The sequence below is a fragment of the Rhinopithecus roxellana genome, chromosome 21 (genome assembly GCF_007565055.1).
Source record: "Rhinopithecus roxellana isolate Shanxi Qingling chromosome 21, ASM756505v1, whole genome shotgun sequence".
NCBI classification, from domain to species: Eukaryota; Metazoa; Chordata; class Mammalia; order Primates; family Cercopithecidae; genus Rhinopithecus; species Rhinopithecus roxellana.
Genome location: NC_044569.1, coordinates 1,506,248 through 1,532,648, shown reverse-complemented (window position 1 = coordinate 1,532,648; position 26,401 = coordinate 1,506,248). Strand labels below are relative to the sequence as shown.

The following is a 26,401-nucleotide window of genomic DNA, read 5'->3' as shown; positions in this document are numbered from 1 at the left end:
GGTGAAGAGGAGGAGGAGGGATCTAGGGGAGGAGAGAAAAGAGGGTGGGGAGGGGACGGCGAGGGGGAGGGGAGCGCGCCGCCCAGGCAGACAATGAGCGCCGCGCTGCCTGCGGGCGTGGACTGAGCCGCGAGCCCTGTCCCCGGAGTGGGGGCGAGTCCACCCGGGGGACGCCGAGCCCAGGGACGCTGGGGGAGGGGCGGAGGCCACAGAACGCCTGACCTGGCTGGCGACCCGCACCCACCCAGCGGCTGTGCACCCTCCCGCTCCCGCAGTCGCACACACACACCCACACGAGGGAGGAGGAGGGAGCCTTGGCACGGGAAGAGTTGGCAGTGCACAGCCCCGCGTCGCCGCCGCGGCGGGAGGGGCGCTCCAGCCCCTGGGTCAGCACGCCCCCAGAAGGAGGGGAGAATGTGCTCTGCGCCCCCCCGCCCCCCAACCCGCACCTAGCCCCTTCACAGCAAATGCGCTTTTTGCCCTGCGGTTGTGTGCGACAGACCTTAAACTTTCTCCGACCCTATCTCGCTAGGGATGCTAGGGCTCAGGTCGTGGTGGTTTCGGGAAGCTCACGACAAAATTCCCCAGCTGACCTTTGGGAAATTTAACTCGGGTCGTCCTGTACGGAAAGGTAGTCTATGGGGTGCGCAGAATGGAAAAGGGCTTCCACATAAGTCGTGTTCGAGGACGCTCTCCAACTTTTGATGTCCCGTTTGCACTGAGATTTCCCTGGAGAGTTTCAGGTAAGTCGCAGGTAAGTCACTGCGAAGAGGGGGTGTCACCTTCCCTGGACCCAGAGCTGAATGCTGCTTCCCCACCCCCACGTTCATATACACACCCCCTCTTCGCTCCCTCCAAACAGTTATCACAACTCTGTACAAACTGATACGGTCCCTAGCGGGCAAAGGGACTGGAAATGAACGTCGCGGGGTTATCAGCGCCGATCTGTCAGCGGCGACTCGCGCGGCCGCAGGCTCGTCCGCTGCAGGAGCCGTGATATATGTGTCGCTCCCTTTCGCTCACAGAAAGGATTTCTTCCGACAGACGTGACCCCAGAAGGCTGCCGAGGGAGACTTTAGGACAAAAGGAGTTGTTTTTGTGAGAATGCATTTTTATACTTTCCCCCGCCCGCCCCCCCCCCCTCCGCCCCCGCCAGGTAAATCGAAGTAAATGATTTTCTGAAGGTCGGTCTCCCAGAAAGCATTTGGGCTCTGGTTTTTTGTTTTGTTTTTATTTTCGTGTTTTCCCAGTTAGGGAAGGGAGAGGAGCCTGTGCAGAGTTGAACTGGGGTGGAGAGGTGCGTTGTAAAGTATGGTTTCCAGAGACGGTGAGACCTCGTCGCTAAGCGTTGTTTCCTCTGCATGTAACTGTGAGTTGTGAACTTGTGGCTCCTAGGGGAGCGGGGACAGGGCCTGGCAGTGCGGAGGAGGGGGCGAGGAATTCAGGAAGTTGGAGAGAATTCTTCTTTTTTCATTCTTCGTTGTAAATTGCTTCTAAACGCTTGTGAATTTTAAATTGCTACCGAGAAGGTCCAGAAACCGTTCTCGTCCAATTTAGTCACTTTTATTACAATCCACTTTGCCTCCCCCAATCACTGCGGCGGCTCCCAGTTTCAGCGTGGCCGCATTTTGAAAAGGCTGAACGTAGAAAACTCTGGAATGGAGAGGTTGGCTACTGGAGCAGGATCCAGGGGCTTTAAATTTTAACCTGAGTGCGATTGAATGCGCGACTCCCAGAAGAGATAGCCAGGCGTCCGCCCGGCCGCTCAACCCCCGCCAGGACTCGGAATGCGTTGCTTTTGGTTCTTTTCGTGAGTTCCACCAAATGTTTAAGTGAACTGCGTTCTGCAGAAGCTCAATTGTAAGCAGTGACGGAAATGTGTTGTGGACATTTGATTTCCTTTGATTCCAACGTTTTGAAATAATGGTTCTCAGGCTTGCTATTAAAAGCAATTTTCTAAAAACTCTATCTTATTTGCTAAAAATAAACTCTCTGGCTCAGTTTGTGTCCAGGCTGTGAATGGCCTCCAACGCTGAGCCCCGAGGAGATCGAGCCCTGGCGCGAGCCTGATCTCTGTCCTGTGTGTTTCTTTGTATTTGCAAGTACAAGGATGTCTGCGTGGATATCCCTGGACACTCGATACCCCCCGGGGACCTGCTCTTCCCGCAGCTCCGCAGACGCGGCAGGAGGGCGCGCTGGCCCCGGCGCTGCTGGGACAGAGGTGAGCGGCGGGGTGGACATTGACCGATTCGACAACCTTCGGGCTCTCAGGGCTCGGGAAGGGACCCGGCATTTTACCCTCCAGATTCCCAATCTATTTTTAAAAATAATGTTCAAAACAAATGGGAAAAATAAGTGATTGCTCCTTTTCATGGTCACAGATTGTATTTAGTTTTTCAGACTGGTTTTCCAACCAAACGAGGGAATGGGTAGTGAATGTTGTTGTTGTTGTTTTTATGGGTTGGTTAATTTCAAAATAAAACTGTTTAACTCGTACAGTTGATTCAGACAGAAAACCAGGCTGCCTGACCTCTCCAATGTGCCTTTTCCCCAGTGCATCTTTGGCGCTAGGGACAACTCTGGGGAAGACAAGCATGTTTTCAAAGCCACTCCCATGAGCCCCAGGCCCGCGCGTGGAGCTTCCTGGGCGCGCCCCAGCTGGTCTAGAAGGCCGGCAGATTAGGAAGTTCGGAGGGAAGAGGTGCACCCCAAACTAGGGAGAAACCCAAGAGCTGGGGAGAAGGCACCCACTAGTGTCCAAAGTACACGGACAGCTCTTAGAAGTTCCTGTTTTCTTCGTGGGTATATATATATTTTTTCTTTTCCTTCTTTTTTTTTTTTTCACCCCCGCCTGTCTCCTCTTTCGGGATTTGCTAATCTTGAACGAAACTGTTTCTCTCCGGACTGTTTAGACCCAATGAGCGGCCCCTCCTGGGCGAGTCGTTCCCCCTTACCCTCACAGAGGGCTGGCTCCCGGGCGCGGCCTGTCCCCAGGATTGATTTATTTGGGCCGCGCCACACCACTATTCGCGATTCAAATCCACCCAGAACACTGCAGCCAATTGGGCAGGGGGCGGGGGGCTTGGCTGCCAAACGGGAAGGGTGTTTGGGGACCCAGTCTTGCGCCGCTTCCGGAGGAGCGGCGAGACCCGGCAAGGACCCGCGTCCCTGTGCACCTCCACCCCCGCGAACTCACACTCATTTTACTATCCTGTCACAAAACTGGCTGCTTTGGCGATGTTTCATAAAGAAAAAGAATGCATTTCTGACTTAAAACATATTTTTAACTTAGATTTTTAACAGCCCAGATTTATGAGGCCTTCTCGCTTATACCATATTTCTTCCCGTCTCGGGAAGCTTTTACCCAAGGACCCAGGGTCACCTCAGAGCCCCCCACCCCTGCCAGCGTCTGGGGCCAGTGGCGAGTTCCGGGCAGCGTGTCCCGCACTCGGTGGTCGCACTGCACCGTAGGCCGTCGACCAGAGTCCTGGCGGTGATTTTCTTTCTTTCTTTTAAGTTTAAATCTCGGAAAACCAAAAACACCCTTTAGAAACGTCAGGTGGTGGCGGCGGAAACTCAAAGGTCGCCCCCACCCCCAGCGCGGGCTCCCCGCCGCCGGCCACTTCGGGGGAAGGACCGCGCAGAGGCAGCGTCGGGGTCCCCGGGCGGTCGGAATCGAGGCCCCGCGCGTTGCGCAGGCCAGGCCCGGCTCGGAGGCCCCTCGCCCGGCGCAGCCCCCGGCCGACCCCCGCGCGCCGCCGGCGGCCGCCAGCACGGCGCGGAGGTGGGCTCGCGGCGGCGGCGCACGAAAGGTCACCGCGGTGGCATTCCTCTCCGCGCTGTTTACGTGACTTAATGTACTCGCTGCGCCGCGGGTAAGTTCGGGCCGCGATAAGGGGGTGGGCGGGGGAGGGTCGCCGTAAAAGCCCCACGCCGGGCGCCTCCAGCCCTCCCCTCATCCATTAACCTTTTTACTTTCTTCTCCCCTCTCTCTCCAAGTCTGTTATCTAGGCCACCCAATGACCGACGAAAGATTTTCCCTCCCTGCTTCTCCCGTAGCCGCTTTAAACCAAATAAATTTAGCTATTAAGGGCCAAGATGTCTGACAAAAGATCGAAAGGTGTCTTTCCGTGATCGCTTAAAGAAGCGAAGGAGAAGCTTGCGGCTCTCAAATCCCGATAAAGAAATTCCGCGCCGGCGCCGGCCTCCCTCCCCGAGGCCTGGTTGCTCCCTGACGCCCTAAGACCCCGACTTCGGCGGCCGCAGACCTCGGATGGGCCCGGCGGGACCTGTGGCTGCCGCCTGGGGAAGGTGGAGGTTCCCGGGCTGCGGGGTCAGGGAGTGCCAGGTCCTAGGAGACAGGGTGGACACGGGGGTCCCCGGGAGCTCTGGAGCTCCAGGTGGGGATCTTAAAACGGCCCCCCTGCACTTGGGGGAAAAACTAAACCGAGCTCAGGAGGCCGAAATTACCACCCCGTTTTGATTATTTTCTGATACTAAATAATAAAGATAAACCCAACCGCCCCCACCTACCATCCCACTCCCTGTGGGTCTGCTAAGGGGCAGTGTGCTGGTCCACGTCGCTGGTCCTGGGGCAGCGCTCCCTTTGAATCCCAGGCTGAAGGTGGTGGGTGGAACTGAGGCTGCCCGGGAGGGTGTGGACTCGCAGAGTAACCGCACGCAGGTGGGAGGCAGAGGTCCAGTCATTCAGTCATCCTCGGCTTGGGTTTGGTTTGAAGTGTGGCATTTATTATCATTATTAATTGCTACTGGCATCACTACATAAAGCCTAGGGCTGCCAGCTGGGCCAAGGCCCTGCCCCTGGAGTGATCCTTTCCCTTTCACCAAAGGGTGACGGCAGGGAAGATCCAGTTTCCTGATCCTGAATACTAAAAAGTGAGCTTGGGGAGTCAGTTGTGATGTTTTTGAAGTTTTCTCCTCCCCTTAAGTAAAAGGAGTCCATATTCCAGACCAGCATAAACCTTTTCTACCTCTTAAGGAGGTGATGGGGTGGGGGTAAGTTTCAGATGAGACCCCTTGGCTTCCCTGCAGGGGCCTTTCCCAAGTCTTCTGCCTCCCCCAGTGTGTTCTCTGGCAGATGTTGGGGGCAGGACTCTCAATTCCAAAAGGCACCCCAGGGTCTGCTGTCTGCCCCCTCACACTGGGCTGGGAAGTGGAAGATGCCTCTCTTTTTTTGTTATCCTTCCAAATAAGGTGAATGCCAAAAATCATCCATCTTAACTAATCCTTACCCCACCAGCCTCTGGGGAGGGGAAAAATTAGAGCATCAGAGGAAAAGGGAACATTTCTGCTCCCAAGAAGGTGAAAGAGATGGAGAAATGTCCAACCCACTAGACAGGCAGGGCCTAGGCTCTTCCTGGATTTTGCTGGTATCACAAGGTGTGCAGGCCACACCAGTTCTAGGGCCAGGGTCCATACGCCACTGTCCCTGGGCTGTCTCAGCTCAAAGACCTTCCTGACTGTTCAGTAGTTTTTTGGTTTTGTTTTTTCAAAACCAAGAAGTGTGGGACAGGGAATGCTAAAGGGAAGCAAGGAAAAGAAGGAAATCAGCTTTTGGAGACTTGCTAAATTACAAATGCCCCACTTTGAGTCAATTAAAGGGGCAAAATGTGCCCAAGAAACAAACAAAAAAATTACCCAGAAATATGACCTCTCCATACAGCTATGTTGCAAATATGCAGAGAATTAGGACCAAAGGCTTGTCTACCAGGATGCAGTCCTCCAGTTCCCTGCCACTTGCCCAGTGCATACTGAGTATGCACTGCATAAGGAAGAAAGAGAAGAGTTAGCTCCTAGTTTTGAAGTGTTTACAGTCTAGAAGGTTGGCACCTCTGTAAAGCCGGTTGGGCAAAATCCCACTTTCCAAGATGGAAGGAGATGACTGAGTCTTTTTCCCTTCTCTAAAAAGTACTCAAGTCCAGATTGCCCTCTAGGCAACCCAGTGGGTTTGAAAAGAAAGGAGTGGCTCATACACTGAGGGAATTTCTAGGAGCCATTGGGCCTGCGCAGGACCCTAAGCCAGCCTGCCTGAGTTTCAGTCCTGATGCCACCGTTTACTAGCTATGTGATCATGGCAAATAGCCCAACCTCTCTGTGCCACAGTTTCTTCATCTGCAAAATGGGGATAATAAAAGTACTCCCCTTATAGGATTGCTAAGAGGATGAAAAGATTCCTTACATGTAAACTGCTAATAGTACCTGGCACATAGCAAGTGCTATATGAATATTATTACTAATATTTATTGTAATAGACTTTCATATACTACACCAAATTTCGATTTCTTGTTTGGCCCAACAGGAGCAAAATTAATTCTCAGTAAATAACTTCTTTGAGCACTCATTCAGTTGGGACCTGTGATTGACCAGAGGTCTCAAGCCTTTTCTATGTACCAGCAGTGAGGACTTTATTTATTGCATTATGGTAGGAAAGGAGGTGAAGGGTGAGACAAACATAGGTTCTCTACTTGTCTTTGGTTCCTTTGAAGAGGAGACATCCCTTGTTGTTCCCCTTGCAAATGCCAGCAACAGATCTTCTGCAATGTCTTCTGCAGGACAAAGACAGTAATCTTGAGGCTCCTCCTCTGCTCCAACAAAAAAATCCCTGTCCCAGCAGCACCCCTTCCTGGGAACCTCTTTCTGGCAGTAGACAGGAGTGAATTAACAGATCACTAAGAAGGGTAACCTTGAGGACTGGCATTAGATATTAGCAGGGGTGGGGAGCGGGGAGAGAACTAATTAAAGTGACCTGATCATCTAACTTTAGACTTCTCTTATGCCTTTTACTCTTCAATTTGGTTTTGCTATATATGCAGATTTATTATACTTTAATCACATTGTTTTTTTGAAGGAAGAAAAAAAGATCTCTGAGAAGCTAGGGAACACGTTATTGAAAGGGAAAAAATCTAGGCCATTCCAGTCATTTTTCAACTGATTTTCTGTTTTGTTTTGTTTTTTTTTTTTTTCTTATAGCACCCTATCTTCTAAAAGAAGATCTAAACCTCCATAATGAAAACTTTAAAAAGGAATTTATGGGATATAACAAATAATACTCTTTTCTAGATAAAACGACAGGGAAAGAGATTTGTTTTTCAGAAGGCAAAGTCTGGAGGGAACATAAAAGTCTTCCCGTCCCTGGAGCTTTTCTGCCCAGTTTGTGCCCAGCGCCTGTTTTTCTCTTGTCTTTGACAGTTCTGATCTTCTCTACGTTTGATTTACTGAGTGCTGTCATTTCTCTGCTCTTTACTTTCACAATCACACATTCAAACCTGATAAAGTTCAAGACCCTGAATACTTGCAGCTCTCCCAGATTTACAACCCTCCTGCCCCCCAGCCCAGCCAGCCGCCTTGAGGCTGACTGAATCCTCATGGACAGAAGCCTTTGGGAATCAGCGGAGAGCCAGAAGGTCCAAGAGGGCCAGGCCCAGGGGGAACGTCAGTCCCTGTGTCAGTTCTGTTACCCATAGCAAGCCTGGGTAGGTCCCTTCCCCTTGAAAGCGACTGTCAACATCCTCTTGTTTTAGTTCTCACTTCCAGCCTGTAACCTGCCTGTGGGCAAGTACAGGAACTGTAATTCACAAAACAGAATTGGTGAGAATTCAAGAGGCTGAGATGGGAGTATGGCTTGAGCTCAGGAGTTCGAGGCAGCAGTGAGCTATGATCACACCACTGCACTCCAGCCTGGGCAACAGAGCAAAACCCTCTGTCAAAATAAAAACAATAATTTTAAAAAGGCAAGGTGCGGTGGCTCATGGCTGTAATCCCAACACTTTGGTAGGTTGAGGCGGGCAGATCACCTGAGGTCAGGAGTTCGAGACAAGCCTGGCCAACATGGTGAAAGCCTCTCTCTACAAAAACCGCAAAAATTAGCCAGGCATGGTGGCGTGTGCCTTCAGTCCCAGCTAATCGGGAGGCGGAGGTGGGAGAATCACTTGAACCCGGGAGCTGGAGGTTGCAGTGAGTCTAGATCACTGCACTCCAGCCTGGGTAACAGAGTAAGACCTTGTCTCAATTTAAAAGAGAGAGAGAGATAGAGAGAGAGAGAGAGAGAGAGAGAGAGAGAGAGAGAGAGAGAGAGAGAGAGAGAGAGAATTGGATGCAAAATTATGGTCAATGTGCATGCATGAGTGCTAGATTTTCCTGGACTACTAAACAGCCTTGTAATCAAGGGCAAGACACCTAACCTCTTCGTGACTCAGTTGCTCCATACATAAAATGGTAAAAATATTGTTTTCTACAAACATTAATCACAAACTAATGACTTGAGTCCCCTTTCCTGCATGTACATCTGTCAGGGCCCCAGGAAGACCGCTAGCATGTGGCTGATCTGGCTCTTTGGTTTCTGTGGGGTTAAATACAAACTTACACATTAATCTAAATACTACACCAGTGGGCTAAACAAAAGGGATGATCCATTTCCAAAGGCTGAACAGTTAACTTAGAGTCAAGATTTTCTTTTTTTTTTTTTTTTTTTTGAGATGGAGTCTCGCTCTGTCACCCAGGCTGGAGTGCTGTGGCCGGATCTCAGCTCACTGCAAGCTCCGCCTCCCGGGTTCACGCCATTCTCCTGTCTCAGCCTCCCGAGTAGCTGGGACTACAGGCGCCGCCACGTCGCCCGGCTAGTTTTTTGTAGTTTTTAGTAGAGACGGGGTTTCACCGTGTTAGCCAGGATGGTCTCGATCTCCTGACCTCGTGATCCGCCCGTCTCGGCCTCCCAAAGTGCTGGGATTACAGGCTTGAGCCACCGCGCCCGGCCGAGTCAAGATTTTCAAACCACTGAAATGTCTTCCGATAGAAGTTGCTATCTAAATTATTTATTCTTTGCCTATGAATATAAGCCCACTGAACCACAGAAGGCTGACCAAAAGCAATCACTGAGGATGGACTCCCTTATTCTCAATGATTACTCTAAGGGGACTTCATACTTACCAAATAAGCAATTATTTTGCATGAGCTAATGTTTTCATTTATCTTGAACTATCAGAGTTTTCTGACTAAGGTAAACATTTTAGGTAGCAGCAGTTTAAGTAGGTTTTTTTTTTTTTTTTTTTAATCACTGTTCTAAGTCAATGGACTAAGAAAGGTATGATTCCCCCCACCCCGCCCCGCCTTTAATGTTCATGTCCTACAGAGAGCCAAATTGTCATAATACCTAAGGGGAAAATTGTATTAGCCTGTTAGGGAAGGAAGCAGAGTAGTTGCCTACCTTATTCAGAAGGGGTTTTTATTTTTAATCTATCCACTCAAGAGACACCCTTTAGAGTATATTACAATGTTGCTTTTTCCTGGCCGTAATAATATTCATCTCTACAGAGGTAGATAAAGATAGAAACCTGACTTAACGGATATCAAATAACTTTTTCTGGCTACTCTTAAGCTAGATTACTGCTGTTTATAATACCACAAATTAAAGGCATGCAATTATCCAACAAAAAAAAGTGTGAATATTATACCATTTTTAAAGATTGACTACCAGTGCCCAGCAAACTCTAGCCAAAAACCACAGTGTGGATCCACAAAGCTGTCAACCTTTACATTTCAAAGTCATCTTTCTGTCCAGAGCTCAGCATGCTTTGGGCAGAAGTGCAAAAGGCTAGGTGCATAGGAAAGAGTCTACCCAGTGCAACTGCTGCAGCAGCTGCCTGAGCCTCTGCACCTGGAGCTAGATTAAGCACCAGTTATGGAGGCATGGGTTCAAATCCCAGATATGCATCTTGCTGTTTCTCTTTAGTTGTGTGATCTTGGGCATGTTCCTTAATATCTCCTGGCCAGGCACGGTGGCTCACGCCTGTAATCCCAGCACTTTCGGAGGCCGAGGCAGGTGGATCACCTGAGGTCAGCAGTTCAAGACCTCCCTGGCCAACCTGGTGAAACCCTGTCTCTACTAAAAATACAAAAATTAGCTGGACATGGTGGCAGGCACCTGTAATCCCAGCTACCTAGCAGGCCGAGGCATAAGAATCACTTGAACCCAGGAGGTGGAGGTTGCAGTGAGCTGAGATCACGCCACTGCACTCCAGCCTGGGCAACAGAGCAAGACCCTTCTCAAAAAAAAAAAAAACCATATATATATATATGGTTTTCATGAAGATTAAATGAATTAATATTTATAAAATGCTTAGAAGAGTGTTTGGCTCACCATACAGGCTGTTTGAGACGTTTGATAAATAAGCAAAAACACAAACTTCTATTTCAGGCCACTTTTTAAGAGGAAGAGAGGAGGTACCAAGGCCTTAAAGAAGTGAGGTAGGAGGGTGATCAAAACTAAAAAGAAAAGACAAGAAGAAGCTTTTGTGAGCATCAGACATTTCTTACAGGGAATTATTTGCAATCATCAACTCACCCTGTCTGTCCCTAGCTGATAGTGCAAGTAAGTTTTTGTTTGTTTTATTTGGTCATTCAAACTCCTTGATCCTGCTGAGACAAACACTATGGAGCGTACTAGGGGTGCAAAGATGCATGACAATGCCCTGCCCTCAAGCTGCTCCCAGACAATCAGGAGAGGCAGACAAGGTTACAGAAAATTGTCACACCAGGTGGTAAGTGCCACCGTAGAGAGAAATCAAGGGACTGTTGGAGTGCAACCAGGGAAGGCTTCCTGGAGGAGTCTTAAAACTCACTGAGTTTTAAAACTCTTAAAACTGAGTTTTGAGAAATGACTTAATCAGACAAGGTTTAGGAAGTGAGAAGAAGCAAAGATAATTAACTGGAGCATTAGTGTGAAGGGCCAGCAAGAAAGCGGAGAGGTTGGCAGGATTCGGATACATGCAAAGATTTTTTAACTACAAAATTATACTAAAACTGTAGATGCAAAAATACGCCTTTTAGAACAAAAGATAAAGAGTGTCAGTGAGGAAGAAATGATCAGATCTCTAAGCGTATTCACTGGAAAATTGACCCCAAGGATGAAAACCTCTTCAGACAGAGAGATCACTGTTGCATGCTATGAGGGCCAAGTCATGACTGAGTCTCCCAAAGTAAATTATAATTAGATTTGGGGCATTAAACTGGAACCCAAAATGATAAAATTAGGCTGGAACACTAGAATGTAAGCTCAACACGGCCGGGCACGGTGGCTCACACCTGTAATCCCAGCACTTTGGGAAGCCAAGGTGGGTGGATCACGAGGTCAGGAGATCGAGACCATCCTGGCTAGCATGGTGAAAATCCATCTCTACTAAAAATACAAAAAATTAGCCAGGTGTGATGGCGGATGCCTATTGTCCCAGCTGCTCGGGAGGCTGAGGCAGGAGAATGGCATGAACCTGGGAGGCGGAGGTTGCAGTGAGCCGAGATCGCACCACTGCACTCCAGCCTGGACGACAGAGTGAGACTTGTCTCTTCTGTTCACCATGGTTTCCCCAGAGCCCAGAGCAGGGCCTGGCCCATAGCAGCCATGTCATACATATTTGTTGAATGAATGGTACATGAAAATATATAGTGCACTCCCCATAACCTTGCCACTCACTTCTCTGATGTCAAGACATGATATCACCGGCCTCCTTGATATGCCATCAAATACTAATTCCCACTCACCAGCATCACAACCTAATGCCACATCCCAGGGCATTGTTGATTGCTTTCACTTAAATAATACCCTCACTGTCTGTGGGCCTGTGGCATATTCTCCCCAGGCCCTGGCAACCTCTTTCTTAGACTGCTGTAGGCTTCTTGGGAAGCAGGTGCTTGAAGGCTGTCCCCTCACATTGGAACTGTAAATGAATTCTCTACCTGGCGTCAGACTTTCTGCTTACTATTTAATAGTCTTCATTCTCTACTTTCAAAGTCCTGGCACCTGCACCTCACCTGACCCTCCTTCCTGTCCCACCTATGGCTTCTCTTCTCCCTCAAGCCTTCTCTCAAGCACTGCTCTAGGGCTGAATAGAAATTCAAGCTCCCAGCTGGGCGCAATGGCTCATGCCTGTAATCCCAGCCCTTTGAGAGGCTGAGGCAGGTGGATCACCTGAGGTCAGGAGTTCAAGACCAGCCTGGCCAACATGGCGAAACCCTCTCTCGCTAAAAATGTAAAAATTAGCCGGGCGTGGTGGCGCACGCCTGTAATCCCAGCTTCTCAGGAGGCTGAGACAGGAGAATCGCTTGAACCCAGGGGGCAGAGTTTGCAGTGAGCCGAGATCGCGCCACTTCATTCCAGCCTGGGCAAAAAACAAAACTCTATCTCAAAGAAATAAAAAAGAAAAAAGAAAGAAAGAAATTCAAACTTCCTCCTTTCCTATTCCACCAGTCCCTGAGATTCTACCTCCTCCATGAGATCTCACCTGACAAATTGGAAGAGGAACAGTGGGTTTTGTTCCTACCTAATCACCTCATGTCCATGGCAACAATACTCATGAATAGTCCAGAACCAATTTAACCTCGGTATACAAGAGGCCTCCCATGCTTTAAGTGCTAGTTATGTTTCTGAAGAGTTGTGGGCATGTAGCATTTTTGAAATTCAAATTACTCAAGCCCACCCTGAGTGAAGAAAAAAAATCAAATCACTTTCTGGTTGATTTACACTACAGCTGTTAATTCTTCGTTTCAAAGTAGTTATCAATTAGCAGTAACCGCCAATGTTTATAGATGATGTTTCTCTGTTCCCTATTGACTCTCCTTTAAGACTATAATGAATTTTTTTTTTTTTTTTTTTGAGATGGGGTCTTGCTCTGTCACCCAGGATGGAGTGCAATGGTGGAATCTCGGTTCAGTGGAACCTCTGTCTCCTGGGTTCAAACAATTCTCATGCCTCAGCCTCCAGAGTAGCTGGGATTACAAGCATGCGCCTCCCTGCCCGGCTAATTTTTTTTTTTATTTTTAGTAGAAACGGGGTTTCACCATGTTGCCCAAGTTGGTCTTGAATTCCTGACCTCAGGTGATCCATCCGCCTTGGCCTCCCAAAGTGCTGGGAGTACAGGTATGAGCCACTGTGCTCAGGCAAGACTGTAATGATTTTTAAATAAGTTCATAGTTAATGCACTGGGAAGTACGGTTTTTACTTTCAGCTCTTTAAATTAATCACCTATATATTTTTATATATTTGTAGCAGAGGCTGCTCTTTGCCCTCTAATATTTGCTCTCCTTTGTATTTTAATTTTGGGGATGGAGTCTCGCTCTGTCACAGACTGGAGTAAAGTGGCACGATGTCAGCTCACTGCAACCTCTGCCTCCTGGGTTCAAGCGATTCTCCTGCCTCAGCCTCCCGAGTAGCTGAGATTAAAGGTGCCCACCACCATGCCCAGCTAATTTTTGTATTTTTAGTAGAGACAGGGTTTTACCATGTTGGCCAGGCTGGTCTCGAACTGCTGACCTTGTGATCCACCCGCCTCGGCCTCCCAAAGTGCTGGGATTATAGGCATGAGCCACTGCGCCCAGCCCCTCCTTTCTTATACAGGAAAAGGCGTTTTAGTTCTGTTAATTGTTGCCCAGCTAAAGACTACATTTCCTAGATTTTTTTGCACTTCAGGGGGTCTAAGAGACCAGGTTCTAGATAGTGGGATGTGAGATCGAATTGTAACTTCTGGACCAGGTGCAGTGGCTCACGACTGCAATCCCAGCACTTTGGAAAGCTGAGACCAGTGGATTACTTGAGGCCAGGAGTTCAATATCAGTCTGGCCAACATGAAGAAACCCATCTCTACTAAAAATACAAAAATTATCTGGGCATGGTGGCATGCACCTGTAATCCCAGCTACTCTAGAGGCTGAGGCACAAGAATCACTTGAAACTGGAAGGCAGAGATTGCAGTGAGCTGAAATCATACCACTGCACTCTAGCCTGCGTGATGGAGTGAGACTCATGCCCTCCGTCCCCCCTCCAAAAAAAATCGTAACTTCTGGGTCATTCCCTTAAAAGCAAAGAAACATGTTTTTCCCCTAACCTTTGCTCAAACTACTGGCTAGAATTTAGACATGATGGCAGGCACTGGATCAGCCACAATGAGACAGAAGCCACATATTGCACAAAGTTGCAGTAAAGGGTGTCAGTCTGTGACATCATAGAGCTTTAGAAAAGGATCACTTATTCTCAGACTGTTCTATGAAAGAGAAATAACTTTTAACTTGTTTAAGTCACTGTAATTTTGGTATTTATCTTGGCAGCAAAAACATATAAATATGTACACTTATAAGAATATATGGGCCGGGCACGGTGGCTCAAGCCTGTAATCCCAGCACTTTGGGAGGCCGAGACGGGCGGATCACAAGGTCAGGAGATCGAGACCATCCTGGCTAACCCGGTGAAACCCCGTCTCTACTAAAAAATACAAAAAACTAGCTGGACGAGGTGGCGGGCGCCTACAGTCCCAGCTACTCGGGAGGCTGAGGCAGGAGAATGGCATGAACCCGAAAGGCAGAGCTTGCAGTGAGCTGAGATCTGGCCACTGCACTCCAGTTTGGGTGACAGAGCGAGACTCCGTCTCAAAAAAAAAAAAAAAAAGAATATATGTAATATATATGTGTGTGGTCTATAAGAATACTGAAACAAAACCCAGTGCAGGTATTATCCAGCTTAAGAAATAAAACATTATCAATATCGGCTAGGCATGGTGGCTCACGCCTATAATCCTAGCACTTTGGAAGGCCAAGGCAGGCAAATAGCTTGAACTCAGGAGTTCAAAACCAGCCTGGGCAACATAGCAAGACCCCTTCTCTATTTCAGAAACTTTTAAAAATATAATAATAATTTTAAAAAGACATTATCAATATCTCCGAAGCCCTTGTGTGAACCTCTTTGGTCATTTCCCCCTTACTATCTCCACAGCCAGCAGCAATCAATACCATGAACGTTTCTGCAGATAGATAGCTCAGTTTTCTGACAGGCAGCACCTGGCACCAGGCCCTGTGCACATCAGCATTTAGCAAGAGTTAGTGCTGATGGAAACGGTAATATTACTGTGGTCTCTTGAGGTTTCAGGCTGCCCTTCAGGCCAGGGCTCAGAACCCCCAGGCTCCCCAGGAGATATTCTTGCTGTTCCTGCCCAGAATCCCTGGTGCCCTGCATTCTATTGCTGAGTCCCTCCTCCTGATCTCTGCTGACCAGAGTTTCCTTCACCCACACAGTGGGTGGTATGTCTGCCTTCACCAATGGCACTCTCTTTTGGCTCCCTGGGCAAAGCAAAAAATGAGAAACTGTATCATCCATTGTTGACAGTCTCTTCCTTGGAGTAACTGCATAGGAGAGTTTAAAATATCTATATAGCCGCAGATCCACAAAATTATCTACATATATCTATAGTCAGCTATTAGCTTACCAAGTTGTTAAGACGTAGAACATGATCAGTCAATGTCTAGTGAGTGAATTCATGGTTCTATGATTGAGATTGAGGCAAGCTTTGAAGATTAGTAATGTTAATAAGAGTTAATATTGGACAAGCACATGCCTTGTACCAGGCATTGTTCTAAGAGCTTTTACATTTTGTCTCCCTAACTCTTTGAGGTAAGTACACATTCTACAGGGGAGGCACAGAGAGGCTAAGAAAATTCCCCACGGTCACTCAGCTAGTTAAATGACAGAAATTAACTTCAAATACAAGCAGCCTGGTTCTAGAGTCCAGGTACTGTCATTTCTTTTATGCCTAAGACTTTCAAAGTCATGCTATGGATTCTTCTTTTTCATCCAATCCATCTGTTAAATCTAGACTTTTCCTTGCAGCAGTGAGAGGCTTTAGAGACCAATCTCTCAAAATAGAGACTAGGACAAGATCAATTTCCTCTTCTTGCCACCACTCAGAAAGGAGCTAGTATTAAAATTATTTATTGAATGGACGACTTAAAATAATCTCAGTGTAAATGTGATTTCTGGCCCCCAACATACTTGTTCCAGTAAGCCCAACTCACAAGTCTGACTCTCAATTCAAAAGAGCCCCATTCATTCACTCTCTGACACATTTATCAGCCATTTTGTAAAAACAAAAAATCATACCTAAGTATATATATACATTTGTATGCACACATACATTTATACATACGTATACACATACATACATACATGCAGTTGATTGTTATTATTAATGATAGCTATGTGCTATAAAGTTACCACAAACACTCAATTGGTGAGTACGGAGCCATTGCTCCCAGGGGAGATAGAGGGTTAAGTTTCCATGAGCCTCTGGTCACCATGTTTTCATCAAGCTTGTTTTATGTGTGTTTCTGTTTAAAGACACCTTATTTCATATGTAGTGTTGATTCATTAACATTGAATTCACAGCCAATGGCACTATAACTCATGCCTGAATGAAGCTTCTCTAACACATATATTTTCTGGGTAAGGCACATTATAGCTTTCTTGCACTTAGGAACACTAGACAGCACCTTCATACTATGCTTAGAGGCCATTTCAAACGGCAAAATCACCAACAAAAGGCACAAAAATGTGAAAAACGTGGCACTACAGAGACTTTGAAAGGACACTTGTTTACAGTATGAGTGCTGAAACAAGGCAGAACATAGTCCTGTTCAACCTCAACTGGAAACAAGCATGTTGAACAACTCAGACTTTTTACTGCTCTGCACATAGCTGAGACTGACCAGGAAAGCACTGTGAGTATTGATTTGGGGATTAACAATAAACATTATTGAATATGCAAATTTGCAAATATCAAATCTGCCAATAATGAAGATCACATCTATATAGTCTCTCTGCCCTTTTTAAATAATCTATGATAGACTGGGCACGGTGGCTCACGCCTGTAATCCCAGCACTTCGGGAGGTCGAGGTAGGCAGATCACGAGGTCACCAGTTGGAGACCAGCCTGGCCAATATGGTGAAACCTCGTCTCTACTAAAAATGCTAAAATTAACTGGGTGTGGTGGCACGCGTCTGTAGTCCCAGCTACTCAGGAAGCTGAGGCAGAAGAATCGCTTGAACCCAGGAGGCAGAGGTTGCAGTGAGCCGAGATTGTGCCACTTGCACTCCAGCCTGGGCAACAGAGGGAGACTTCATCTCAATAATAACAATAATAATCTATGATAACCAAAGTGTGGGATCAGCATTAGACAGTGATTCCATGATGTCAAACCTTCTGATTTAAAAGTGAAAACAGGCCAGGTGCAGTGGTCATACCTGTAATTCCAGCACTTTGGGAGGCTGAGACGGGTGGATCACTTGAAGTCAGGAGTTCGAGACCAGCCTGGCCAACATGGTGAAACTCCATCTCTACTAAAAATACAAAAATTAGCAGGGCCTAGTGGCAGGCACCTGTAATCCCAGATACTCAGGAGGCTAAGGCAGGAGAATAGCTTGAACCTGGGAGGCAGAGGTTGCAGTGAGCTGAGATTGCACCACTGCACTCCAGCCTGGGTGACAGAAGAGACTGTATCTTAAAAAAAAAAATAAAAGTGAAACATTTTATGTGCCTTCCAATGTGCTGTCTACACAATGACAAATGTGTCAGTAATTTCAAATATGGAAATGTTCCTCCAAATACCTAGGAATAGTACTAACAGCAGCTAACATCTCCCCAGTGCTTTCCGTGAGCCAAGCTCTCCATGTGGATTGTCTCGATGTAATTCCCATAATGGCACTGCAAGGTGGGCACGGTTATTATCCTGAGGGTGAGATGAAGAAACTGAGGCCTGAAGAGTTCAGAGGCTTAACCACAGAGCTCGTCACTCCAGTTCTTCAGCCCACATGACCGCCTGACCAGCCCGAGAGGCCAATCCCTTCATTATTCTCTCTCTTCATGTTATAGGTGAGGGAACAGAAGCGAGGAACTAGCCAAGTGCTGAAAACCAGTCATACAATTGGGGTAAGACTCAGACTTTCCACTCATCATCGCTGCACCATTTGCTCCCTGAGTCTGTGAGATCTAAGGAGGGCCAATTACATATCATTCATCTTTTTATTCCCCTCGACGCAGTGTCCAGCACAAAGAACTCAGTAAATGCTGGTTGAACAAGTTGTTGCCTAAGGTTTTAGATAATTCCCCAAGCCCAAAGCATACATTCCAGCATTATCCATAGCATACCATTCCACACTAAAGACAATGATCTCTTTAGATGGCTTTTTACATTTCAACTTTTTTTTCCTCTCACATCCTCCTAAATAGAATTCTAAGTCAGAAGGTTTGAACATCAGTTTTTGGGAGGATTCCACGTTGAATAGAGTTGATGATCAAATGACATCATAAGTCATTTTCTGATCCAATTATCTGAATATAAACAAATCCTTACTGTAGCCTGTGGAAATCCCAGGCATTGTACAATTGGTCTTAAAGGGATTATTATTGTGAGGGTATTATTGCATTGGGCATTGTTCCTGTACTTCTCAGACTTTGAATTTTTATAAACTTTATATTTCACAACATTCCATTCCTTCAACTTCAACTCCAATTCTAGACCCCCAACTTCAAAATACACTCCACATTTTTTCTCGAATTCAGCCACTTATGAATATTATGTTGGTTGTATTTACAATTCTGAATTGGCCAATAATTTATTAAGCCTCTTAAAACAACTGCTGAGGCAAGAGTTTGAGACCAGCCTCAGCAACATAGGGAGATTTCATCTCTGGAAAAAAAAAAAAACAGTAAGTCAGGTATGGTGGCACATGCCTGTGGTCCCAGCTCCTCAGGAGGCTGAGGTGGGAGGACGCTTAAGTCTTGGAAGTCAAGGCTGCAGTGTGTCATGACTGCACCACTGCACTCCAGCCTGGGCAACAAAGTGAGATCCTGCCTCAAAAAAATAAAAATAGTGGGAGGCTGAGGTGGGTGGATCACCTCAGGAGTTCGAGACCAGCCTGAATAACATGGTGAAACCCTGTCTTTACTAAAAATACAAAAATTAGCCAGGCATAGTGGTGCACACATGTGATCCCAGTTACTTGGGAGGCTGAGGCAGGAGAATTGTTTGAACCTGGGAGGCAGAGGTTACAGTGAGCCGAGATTGCACCACTGCACTCCAGCCTGGGTAACAGAGCAAGATTCCGTCTCAATAATAATAATAATAGGCCAGGCGCAGTGGCTCACACCTGTAATCCTAGCACTTTGGGAGGCCAAGGCAGGCGGATTGCCTGAGCTCAGGAGTTCAAGACCAGCCTGGGCAACATGGTGAAACCCTATCTCTATTAAAAAAAAAAAAAAAAAAAGTAGCTGGGCGTGCCGGCATGTGCCTGTAGTCCCAGCTACTCAGGAGGCTGAGGAGGAAAATGGCTTGAACCCGGGAGGTGGAAGTTGCAGTGAGCTGAGATGGTGCCACTGCACTCCATACACTGCAGCCTGGCAATACAGCGAGACTCAGTCTCAAAAATATATAATAATAATAATAATAAAAGATTTAATGGCTAATAAGTACAAATCACCATGAATTTATTAAACACCAACAATGTCTTCAGCACCCTGAATGTAAAACGTAGGCGCACCTTCCATTTTCAGGACCCAGCTCATTCTCCTCTTTTGTCTTCATCATTCTAATATTAAGGAACAGATTTCAGTCTTGAGAGTGGACAACTTCCTTTTGCCATTAGGTATAACATAAAGAAACAGAATGATGACTGGCACATGCCAAAACAAAAACAAACAAAAAGAGTCACACCAAAAATAGAGAGAAAAGAGTACACAAGAAATAAGGGTCACTGTGAAGGGCTCATTCAAATAAAATGTCAAGGTTTTCCTTTTTGTTGATCTCAATTTAAGAATACCATCACTTGGTCAGGCACGGTGGCTCATGCCTGTAATCCCAGCACTTTGGGAAGCCAAGGCGAGCAGATCACAAGGTCAGGAGATCGAGACCATCCTGGCAAACGTGATGAAACCCCATCTCTACTAAAAAAAAAAAAAAAAAAAAAAAAAAAAAAAAAAATTAGCAGGACATGGTGGCCTATGCCTATAGTCCCAGCTCCTCCGGAGGCTGAGGCAGGAGAATCGCTTGAACCTGGGAGGCGGAGGTTACAGTGAGCCGAGATCATGCCACAGTACTCCAGCCTGGCGACAGAGTGAGAATCTATCTCAAAAAATAAAAAATTAAAAAATTATAATAAAAGGAATACCGCCACTTACATTTTCCACTGCTTTGTTCAGCATGGACTAGGGGGCCAGGGCAATGCATAGTGTGAGAACTGGTAACTTACTTGAGGAAAATCAGCCATCATCCTCACCAGTGCTCCTCCCTTCCTGGAAGCCCCCAGTACAGGGAAACAGGGACAAGACTGCCAAGCAAACAAAGTTCAAGCACACTTCACATAAGACACAAGGCAGAACTTTTATAAGAATACTAGGCTGGGCGTAGTGGCTCACGCCTGTAATCTCAACACTTTGGGAGGCTGAGCGGGGAAGACTGCTTGAGCCCAGGAGTTCGAGACCAGCCTGGGCAACGTGACGAAACCCCGTCTCTGTTGAAAAAAATGAAGAGAAGGTAGGTGAGGTTGCTACCTTTTTAAAAATGTGTCACCATCAGATATTTTACCTAATGGATGCACCCCAAATAGATCCATAGCAGATACTCAGCAGAGACTTACATCAGGTCCCCTGTCCTTCTGTTCCACAACACCAAGAGCAAACATCAGTATCATCCTTTCTCTTATTTGCTTCATATCTCTCTCCTTGTTTTGTTTTGTTTTGTTTTGTTTTGTTGTTGTTGTTGTTGTTGTTTTTAAAGATGGAATGTCGCTCTGTCACCCAGGCTGGAGTGCAGTGGCGTGATCTCGGCTCACTGCATCCTCTGCCTTCTGGGTTCAAGCAATTCTCCTGCCTCAGCCTACTAAGTACCTGCGATTACAGGTGTGTGCCAGCATGCCCGGCTAATTTTTTGTATTTTTAGTAGAGACGGGGTTTCACCGTGTTGGTCAGGCTGGTCTCAAACTCCTTATCTTATGTGAACCGCCTGCCTTGGACTCCCACAGTGCTGAGAGTACAAGCATAAGTCACTGTGCCCGGCCTTATTTGCTTCATCTCTAACACAGCTACAAGGACTGTGGGCTGGAAATGAGGAGGAAACAAAGGAATTGTTTCTCACTTCCTCCCCCTCCAAACACCAAATCAGGGGCCCAGGCATTATTCCTGGATATAACCCTAAGGCAGTCATTCTGAGGAGAGAAGCAGCGTCCAAACGGCTGTTCTTTTGCCAAAGAGCAACTGCCAGGCCACAGCAGAGGGGCCCCAGTGAGACTTATTGATAGGTGACCATACGTTAAGGAGCAAGAGATGTAGAAGGAAGGGAATGATGTAGAAGGAAGGGAATGATGTAGAAGGAAGCTGTCTTCCAATCTGAACCCTCAGAGACTCAAGGAAAATGAGATCCATTGACTTCTTTTGAATCAAGATACATAGGAACACCCGAGAAAAAGTCATGAAAGGAGCCAGATGGTCTTTGGGCCCCTGCTCCCATACCCAGAGCTGTGTACCCAACAGGGACTTTCAGTAGGGTACCCCAGATTCAGTCCTTCCTTCCTCTCTTTCTCAGCACTCACCCCCCAAACAGGTGGCCATCAGGCTGATCTCAGCTAGCGTGCCACTGGGAGGTAATGGGTTAAAAAACTTTTTTTTTTTCCAGTGGACACTCTGTGTAGCACAGTTTCTTTAAAGAGTGAGTGGTAGAATTTCAGACTTCATGGTGTGGTCTAATGGGAGAGAGTTTTTTGTTTTTTTTTTTTTTTTTTTTTTTTTTGAGACAGAGTCTGGCTCTGTCTCCCGGGCTGGAGTACAGTGGCCGGATCTCAGCTCACTGCAAGCTCTGCCTCCCGGGTTCACGCCATTCTCCTGCCTCAGCCTCCCGAGTAGCTGGGACTACAGGTGCCCGCCACCTCGCCTGGCTAGTTTTTTGTATTTTTAGTAGAGACGAGGTTTCACTGTGTTAGCCAGGATGGTCTCGATCTCCTGACCTCGTGATCCGCCCGTCTCGGCCTCCCAAAGTGCTGGGATTACAGGCTTGAGCCACCGCGCCCGGCCGGGAGAGAGTTTTTAGAGGAGTCTCTTAGAAACATTTAATTCCTGCCAGGTAGACAATCACTGACCACACCTACAGGTAAAGTAGGTTTTGCCTAATTATAACTACAGACACGGATCTTTTTATTTCAAGGCACTCTCTGTGCTTCCTAGACCACTTATTTTTCAATCTGTAACTTAAATATTGAACCAAAGTATTATGAACCACTGCATTTTTGTGTTGAAACTACCTCAAGCTGGCCAATGTCTCTACTCTTAGAAAAAGTCCCTACTTTGACTAACACATGGGTGGAGAAGGAGGAAATTACTATTTGCTTTTGCTTAGAAATGTGAGCCTGTTTGGATCTCTCAGGTTTCCATAAAAACTGACAAATCAAAATAATAAGTTTGCTGCAACAAATAAGGTGTTTTGTGTATAAATATTTAGTGGCAAGATGTGAGTGCTAGAATTTCAAAAATAGTTAAAACAATGGTGGTGAATCCTCAACTGCTGTGAAAACAAACAAGATACAGCTTGCTGAACAGGGAATGAAGAATCTTCAAGTGCTGTATTATTCAAGAATGCTGCCCTATTTCAGGAATTCCATTTAACTGACTTAAAATGAACCAGTAACAAAGATTCATAGAATGTTAAACTTAGAAGATACCTTAAAGTTCATCTAATATGACACCCTCATGGGAAACTTGAGACCCACAGAGTCCTGACAATTTCATTTGTAAGTTGCTTATATGGAACTTGTAGTAACAGATTTCTCCATAGAAATAATATGATACCTGCCTGGGCAACATAGCAAAAACCCACCTCTACAAAAAATACAAAAATCAGTCAGGCATGGTGGTGTGCACCTGTGGTCCCAGCTACTCAGGAGGCCGAGGCGGGAGCATGGCTTGAGCTTGGTAGGTTGAGACTGCAGTGAGCTGTGATTGTGCCACTGTATTTCAGCCTGGGAGACAGAGGGAGACCCTGTCTGAAATAAAAAAGAAAGAGACAAAGAAAAGAAAGAGAGAGAGAGAGAGAGAGAGAGAGAAAGAAAGAAGAAAGAAAGAAAGAAAGAAGAAAGAAAGAAAGAAAGAAAGAAAGAAAGAAAGAAAGAAAGAAAGAAAGAAAGAAAGAGAAAGAAAAGAAAGGAAAAGAGAGAAAGAAAGAAAAGGGAGGGAGGGAGGGAGGAAGGAAGGGAGGGAAAGGGAGAGAAGAAGGGAGGGAGGGAGGAGAGAAAGAGGGAGAGAGAGGGAGAGAAGGAGGGAGGGAGAGAAAGGGAGAGAAGGAGGGACGGAGAAAGGAAGGGAGGGAAGGAGAGAAGGGAGGGAAGGCAGGAAGGCAGGGATAAATGATGGTTAGAGCCTCAAATACTGCCCTTCTCCTCCTCATTGTACAATGTTGTATACTTGAACTGCATTGTTTGCTGCTATTGTTAACTTCAAGGGTATACATTCAATCTACATTCTAGGTGCATATGAGCAATTAACTACCATTCATAACATCATGTCAGAGGGAAAACATGGCCCCCAGAGATGGGTGTATGGAGGCACCTCCAACCGTTGGTAAAAGGCTAGAATATTTTCGGTTCCAAGAAACAATATCTTCTCTAACTGGGTTAACAATAAGAACATTTATGTGTTCATGTAACTGGAAGTTCAGAGCAGAATTGGCTTTAGAATCACCTTAACCAGGACCTCCTGCCGCATTTCTCTGCCACTCCCTTCCATGTGCCTCTCTCATTCTTTGGACTTCATCTTTAAGTTGCTTTTCTTAGGTGGCAAAAGGAACATGATGGTTCCTGCACATCCTGGCATGCAAATGAAGGGTGGTCTGTCACAGGTTCCCAAGCAGGAGTCCTGAGATACACCTTGACTGGACCTGGTAAGTCACATGTCCACTCCTGAACAATGGCCTTCAGTGGGAAATGGAATGCACTGATTGGTTTAGCCAACCAACTGTTAAGGTTGAGATCTTCTCTTCCCCAAGTACGTGGGTGACGATGTAAACTAAAGTAAAAATGTGAGTTCATTGATATAGGTGAAGGGAAGAATGGATAGATAACCCACCATGTCCACTAACCTGTCTCTCCCCATAGTCCCCATCCCCAACCACCGCAGGGAGGTATTGGGTGGCAGAGCCGAGGAAGCTAGATTATCCCAGGCAGGTACACAAATGTGGGGAGCAGAGAAGAAAATGAAAGGATTCTACTTCTGTTCACCCTACCCTAGTGTACACTCTACCCTCACCCTCTAGAAGCCCCAGATCACAGACAGCCACCCCCTGTCTCAAATCCCAGCGACACAGACTTTCACTCCAGTTTAAAACGTTAGGATCTGCCCACCACTAGAAAGAAAAATATTAATAGAAACATATATTTTTCCTGCATAATTTAGAAGCATCTTATATGTTTTCTGCCTTCCTCTCAACTCTACTTCCTTGCCAAAGAGAAATATAGCAGCCCTAGAAATATAACGGATTCTGGCCTGGTGTGGTGGTTCACGCCTGTAATCCCAGCACTTTGGGAGGTCGAGGCGGGTGGATCACCTGAGGTTGGGAGTTCAAAACCAGCCTGACCAACATGGAGAAACCCTGTCCCTACTAAAAATACAAAATTAGCCAGGCATGGTGGTGCATGCCTATAATCCCAGCTACTTAGGAGGCTGAGGCAGGAGAATCACTTGAACCCAGGAGGTGACAGTTGCAGTGAGCTGAGATCATGGCACTGCACTCCAGCCTGGGCAACAGCAAGAGACTCCGTCTCAAAAAAAAAACGAAGTGTCCCCAACTGTCTACAGAATATCTTTCTCTTTTTAGCTTACGATGGTCATAGTGTTCATTTAGGGGCCATGAAGCTATAAAAGGCAATACATAGGATTGTGATTAGAAAATAAGCTGGAATTAGATGCATGACAGTCAATAACAGCTTGAAAGTAAAATAAAGGGTTAATTACTCGGCCTTTTCAGCAAAATTGTCCCACATAGAGTGCATTCAGTCTCACTCACACTGTACTCCTAAAATCCCAATTTCTGAAGTGGTGGTTTCCCACTGAGTGACTGGCTCGGAGCCTAGGACTCTATCGCTAGAAGTTTCCACAGGGTTCCACGTAGAACAATGTTTACTTGACTGAAAACCTGAAATAAATTGTCTTGTTAAGGGTTAAATTTAAAACAGTTGAGCTATTATCTTGCAATAATAATACTATTTTAGTGTTTGTAATGGTTCACAGTCATTTTAAATGCTGCCTAACTGAAGAGATGTGTATGTGCTGTATCGAGGGGCTGAAGTGCAACTCAGTGCCTGTGGTAGGCCCTGAGTGAAGTTTCCATTCTAATGTCTGCTCTGCCGGTCTTTGCAGTGAATGAAATACCAGTATCTGAGGTAAAATATACACCAGAAAAAGACAGCTATAAGAATGGAATATTCTTTATAAAAATGGCAAATAATTTTTGAAAGCTTTGGCTTTTATTGAATATTGTTGAAAATTAAGTTTTTCTTTAAAAAAGAAACAAGTACATTCCTCAGAGTAGAAATGAATGCTACCTTTTTTAAAATGATTTTTTTTTATTGATTTCTCTCCCAAATATTTGCTCCTTTTAACTAATGTGATTTTATATTTTGTTTTTGTTTGAAACAGCGTCTTGCTCTGTCACCCAGGCTGAGTGCAGTGGTGCAATCTCAGCTCATTGCGGCCTCAACCTCCTGGGCTCAAGCAATCCCCCAATTTCAGCCTCCCGAGTAGCTGGGACTACTGACTTGCACTCTCATGCCCAGCTAATTTTTGTATTTTTTATAGAGATAGGGTTTTGCCATGTTGCCCAGGCTGGTTTTGAACTCCTGGATGCAAGTGATCCTCCTGCCTAGAGCGTCTCAAAGTGCTGGGATTCCAGGTGTGAGCCACTGCATCCATCCGATTATTTATGTATTTATTTATCTGAGACAGAGTTTAGCTCTTGTTGCCCAGGCTGGAGTGCAATGGTGCGATCTTGGCTCACTGCAACCTCCGCCTCCTGGGTTCAAGCGATTCTCCTGCCTCAGACTCCCGAGTAGCTGGGATTATAGGTGCACGCCACCATGCCCAGCTACTTTTTGTATTTTTAGTATAGACAGTTTCATCATATTAGCCAGGCTGGTCTTGAACTCCTGACCTCAGGTGATTCACCTGTCTTGGACTCCCAAAGTGCTGGGATTACAGACATAAGCCACTGCGCCCAACTGATTTTATCTTTTGTAAATAAAAAATCATTTTTATATTTGGAGTTAAGAAAAAAGTGACAATAATCAGTATAATGATATTAACCATGTTGTGTTATTAATAGCTCAGTTTCAGGTATTGATTCTTGGGACCACGAACTTCTACTTTGGTGTGACCTAATGCTTCTTGCCTCTCTCACAAGCTTTTTCAGAAAGGACCAATGCTTTCTGGCTAGTGCTCTCTGCTATTGAAATTGAGCTTTCAAGGCATGTTTTCCAAATTAAGTACTCACCTATGGTTCATTTGACCCTTCACAGGGATTGAGACGGGAGGAAAACG

At 46.2% G+C, this 26,401-nt stretch overlaps 1 protein-coding gene across 6 annotated transcripts; it reads left to right on the top strand.

Moving 5' to 3' along the window:
* Positions 1-121: 121 nt before the first annotated feature.
* On the top strand, positions 122-26,401 carry LOC115895521 (translation initiation factor IF-2-like). 6 transcript variants are annotated; one of them, XR_004055725.1, is made up of 6 exons: positions 122-743; positions 1,026-1,098; positions 2,104-2,221; positions 17,702-17,758; positions 23,644-23,750; positions 26,380-26,401. XR_004055725.1 is itself a non-coding variant. In XM_030926155.1 (6 exons), exons 3-6 carry the CDS (start codon positions 1,312-1,314, stop codon positions 4,088-4,090), a joined length of 543 nt encoding a protein of 180 aa, XP_030782015.1. In that variant the 5' UTR covers positions 122-743; positions 1,026-1,098; positions 1,251-1,311; the 3' UTR covers positions 4,091-4,574. The 6 variants fall into 6 exon arrangements, 4 of the variants coding, with proteins under 4 accessions (XP_030782015.1, XP_030782016.1, XP_030782018.1 ...); XM_030926155.1 differs by lacking the exons at positions 17,702-17,758; positions 23,644-23,750; positions 26,380-26,401 and adding exons at positions 1,251-1,369; positions 3,600-3,875; positions 4,000-4,574; XM_030926156.1 differs by lacking the exons at positions 17,702-17,758; positions 23,644-23,750; positions 26,380-26,401 and adding exons at positions 3,600-3,875; positions 4,000-4,574.

Bases quoted from the DNA above. Each gene is read 5' to 3' on its own strand.
- LOC115895521 (XM_030926155.1), top strand. From the start codon at position 1,312: ATGGTTTCCAGAGACGGTGAGACCTCGTCGCTAAGCGTTGTTTCCTCT. The intron at 1,370-2,103 runs GTGAGTTGTGAA...TGTATTTGCAAG, and splicing joins TGTTTCCTCTGCATGTAACT to TACAAGGATGTCTGCGTGGA. The intron at 3,876-3,999 runs GTAAGTTCGGGC...TCTCTCTCCAAG, and splicing joins ATGTACTCGCTGCGCCGCGG to TCTGTTATCTAGGCCACCCA.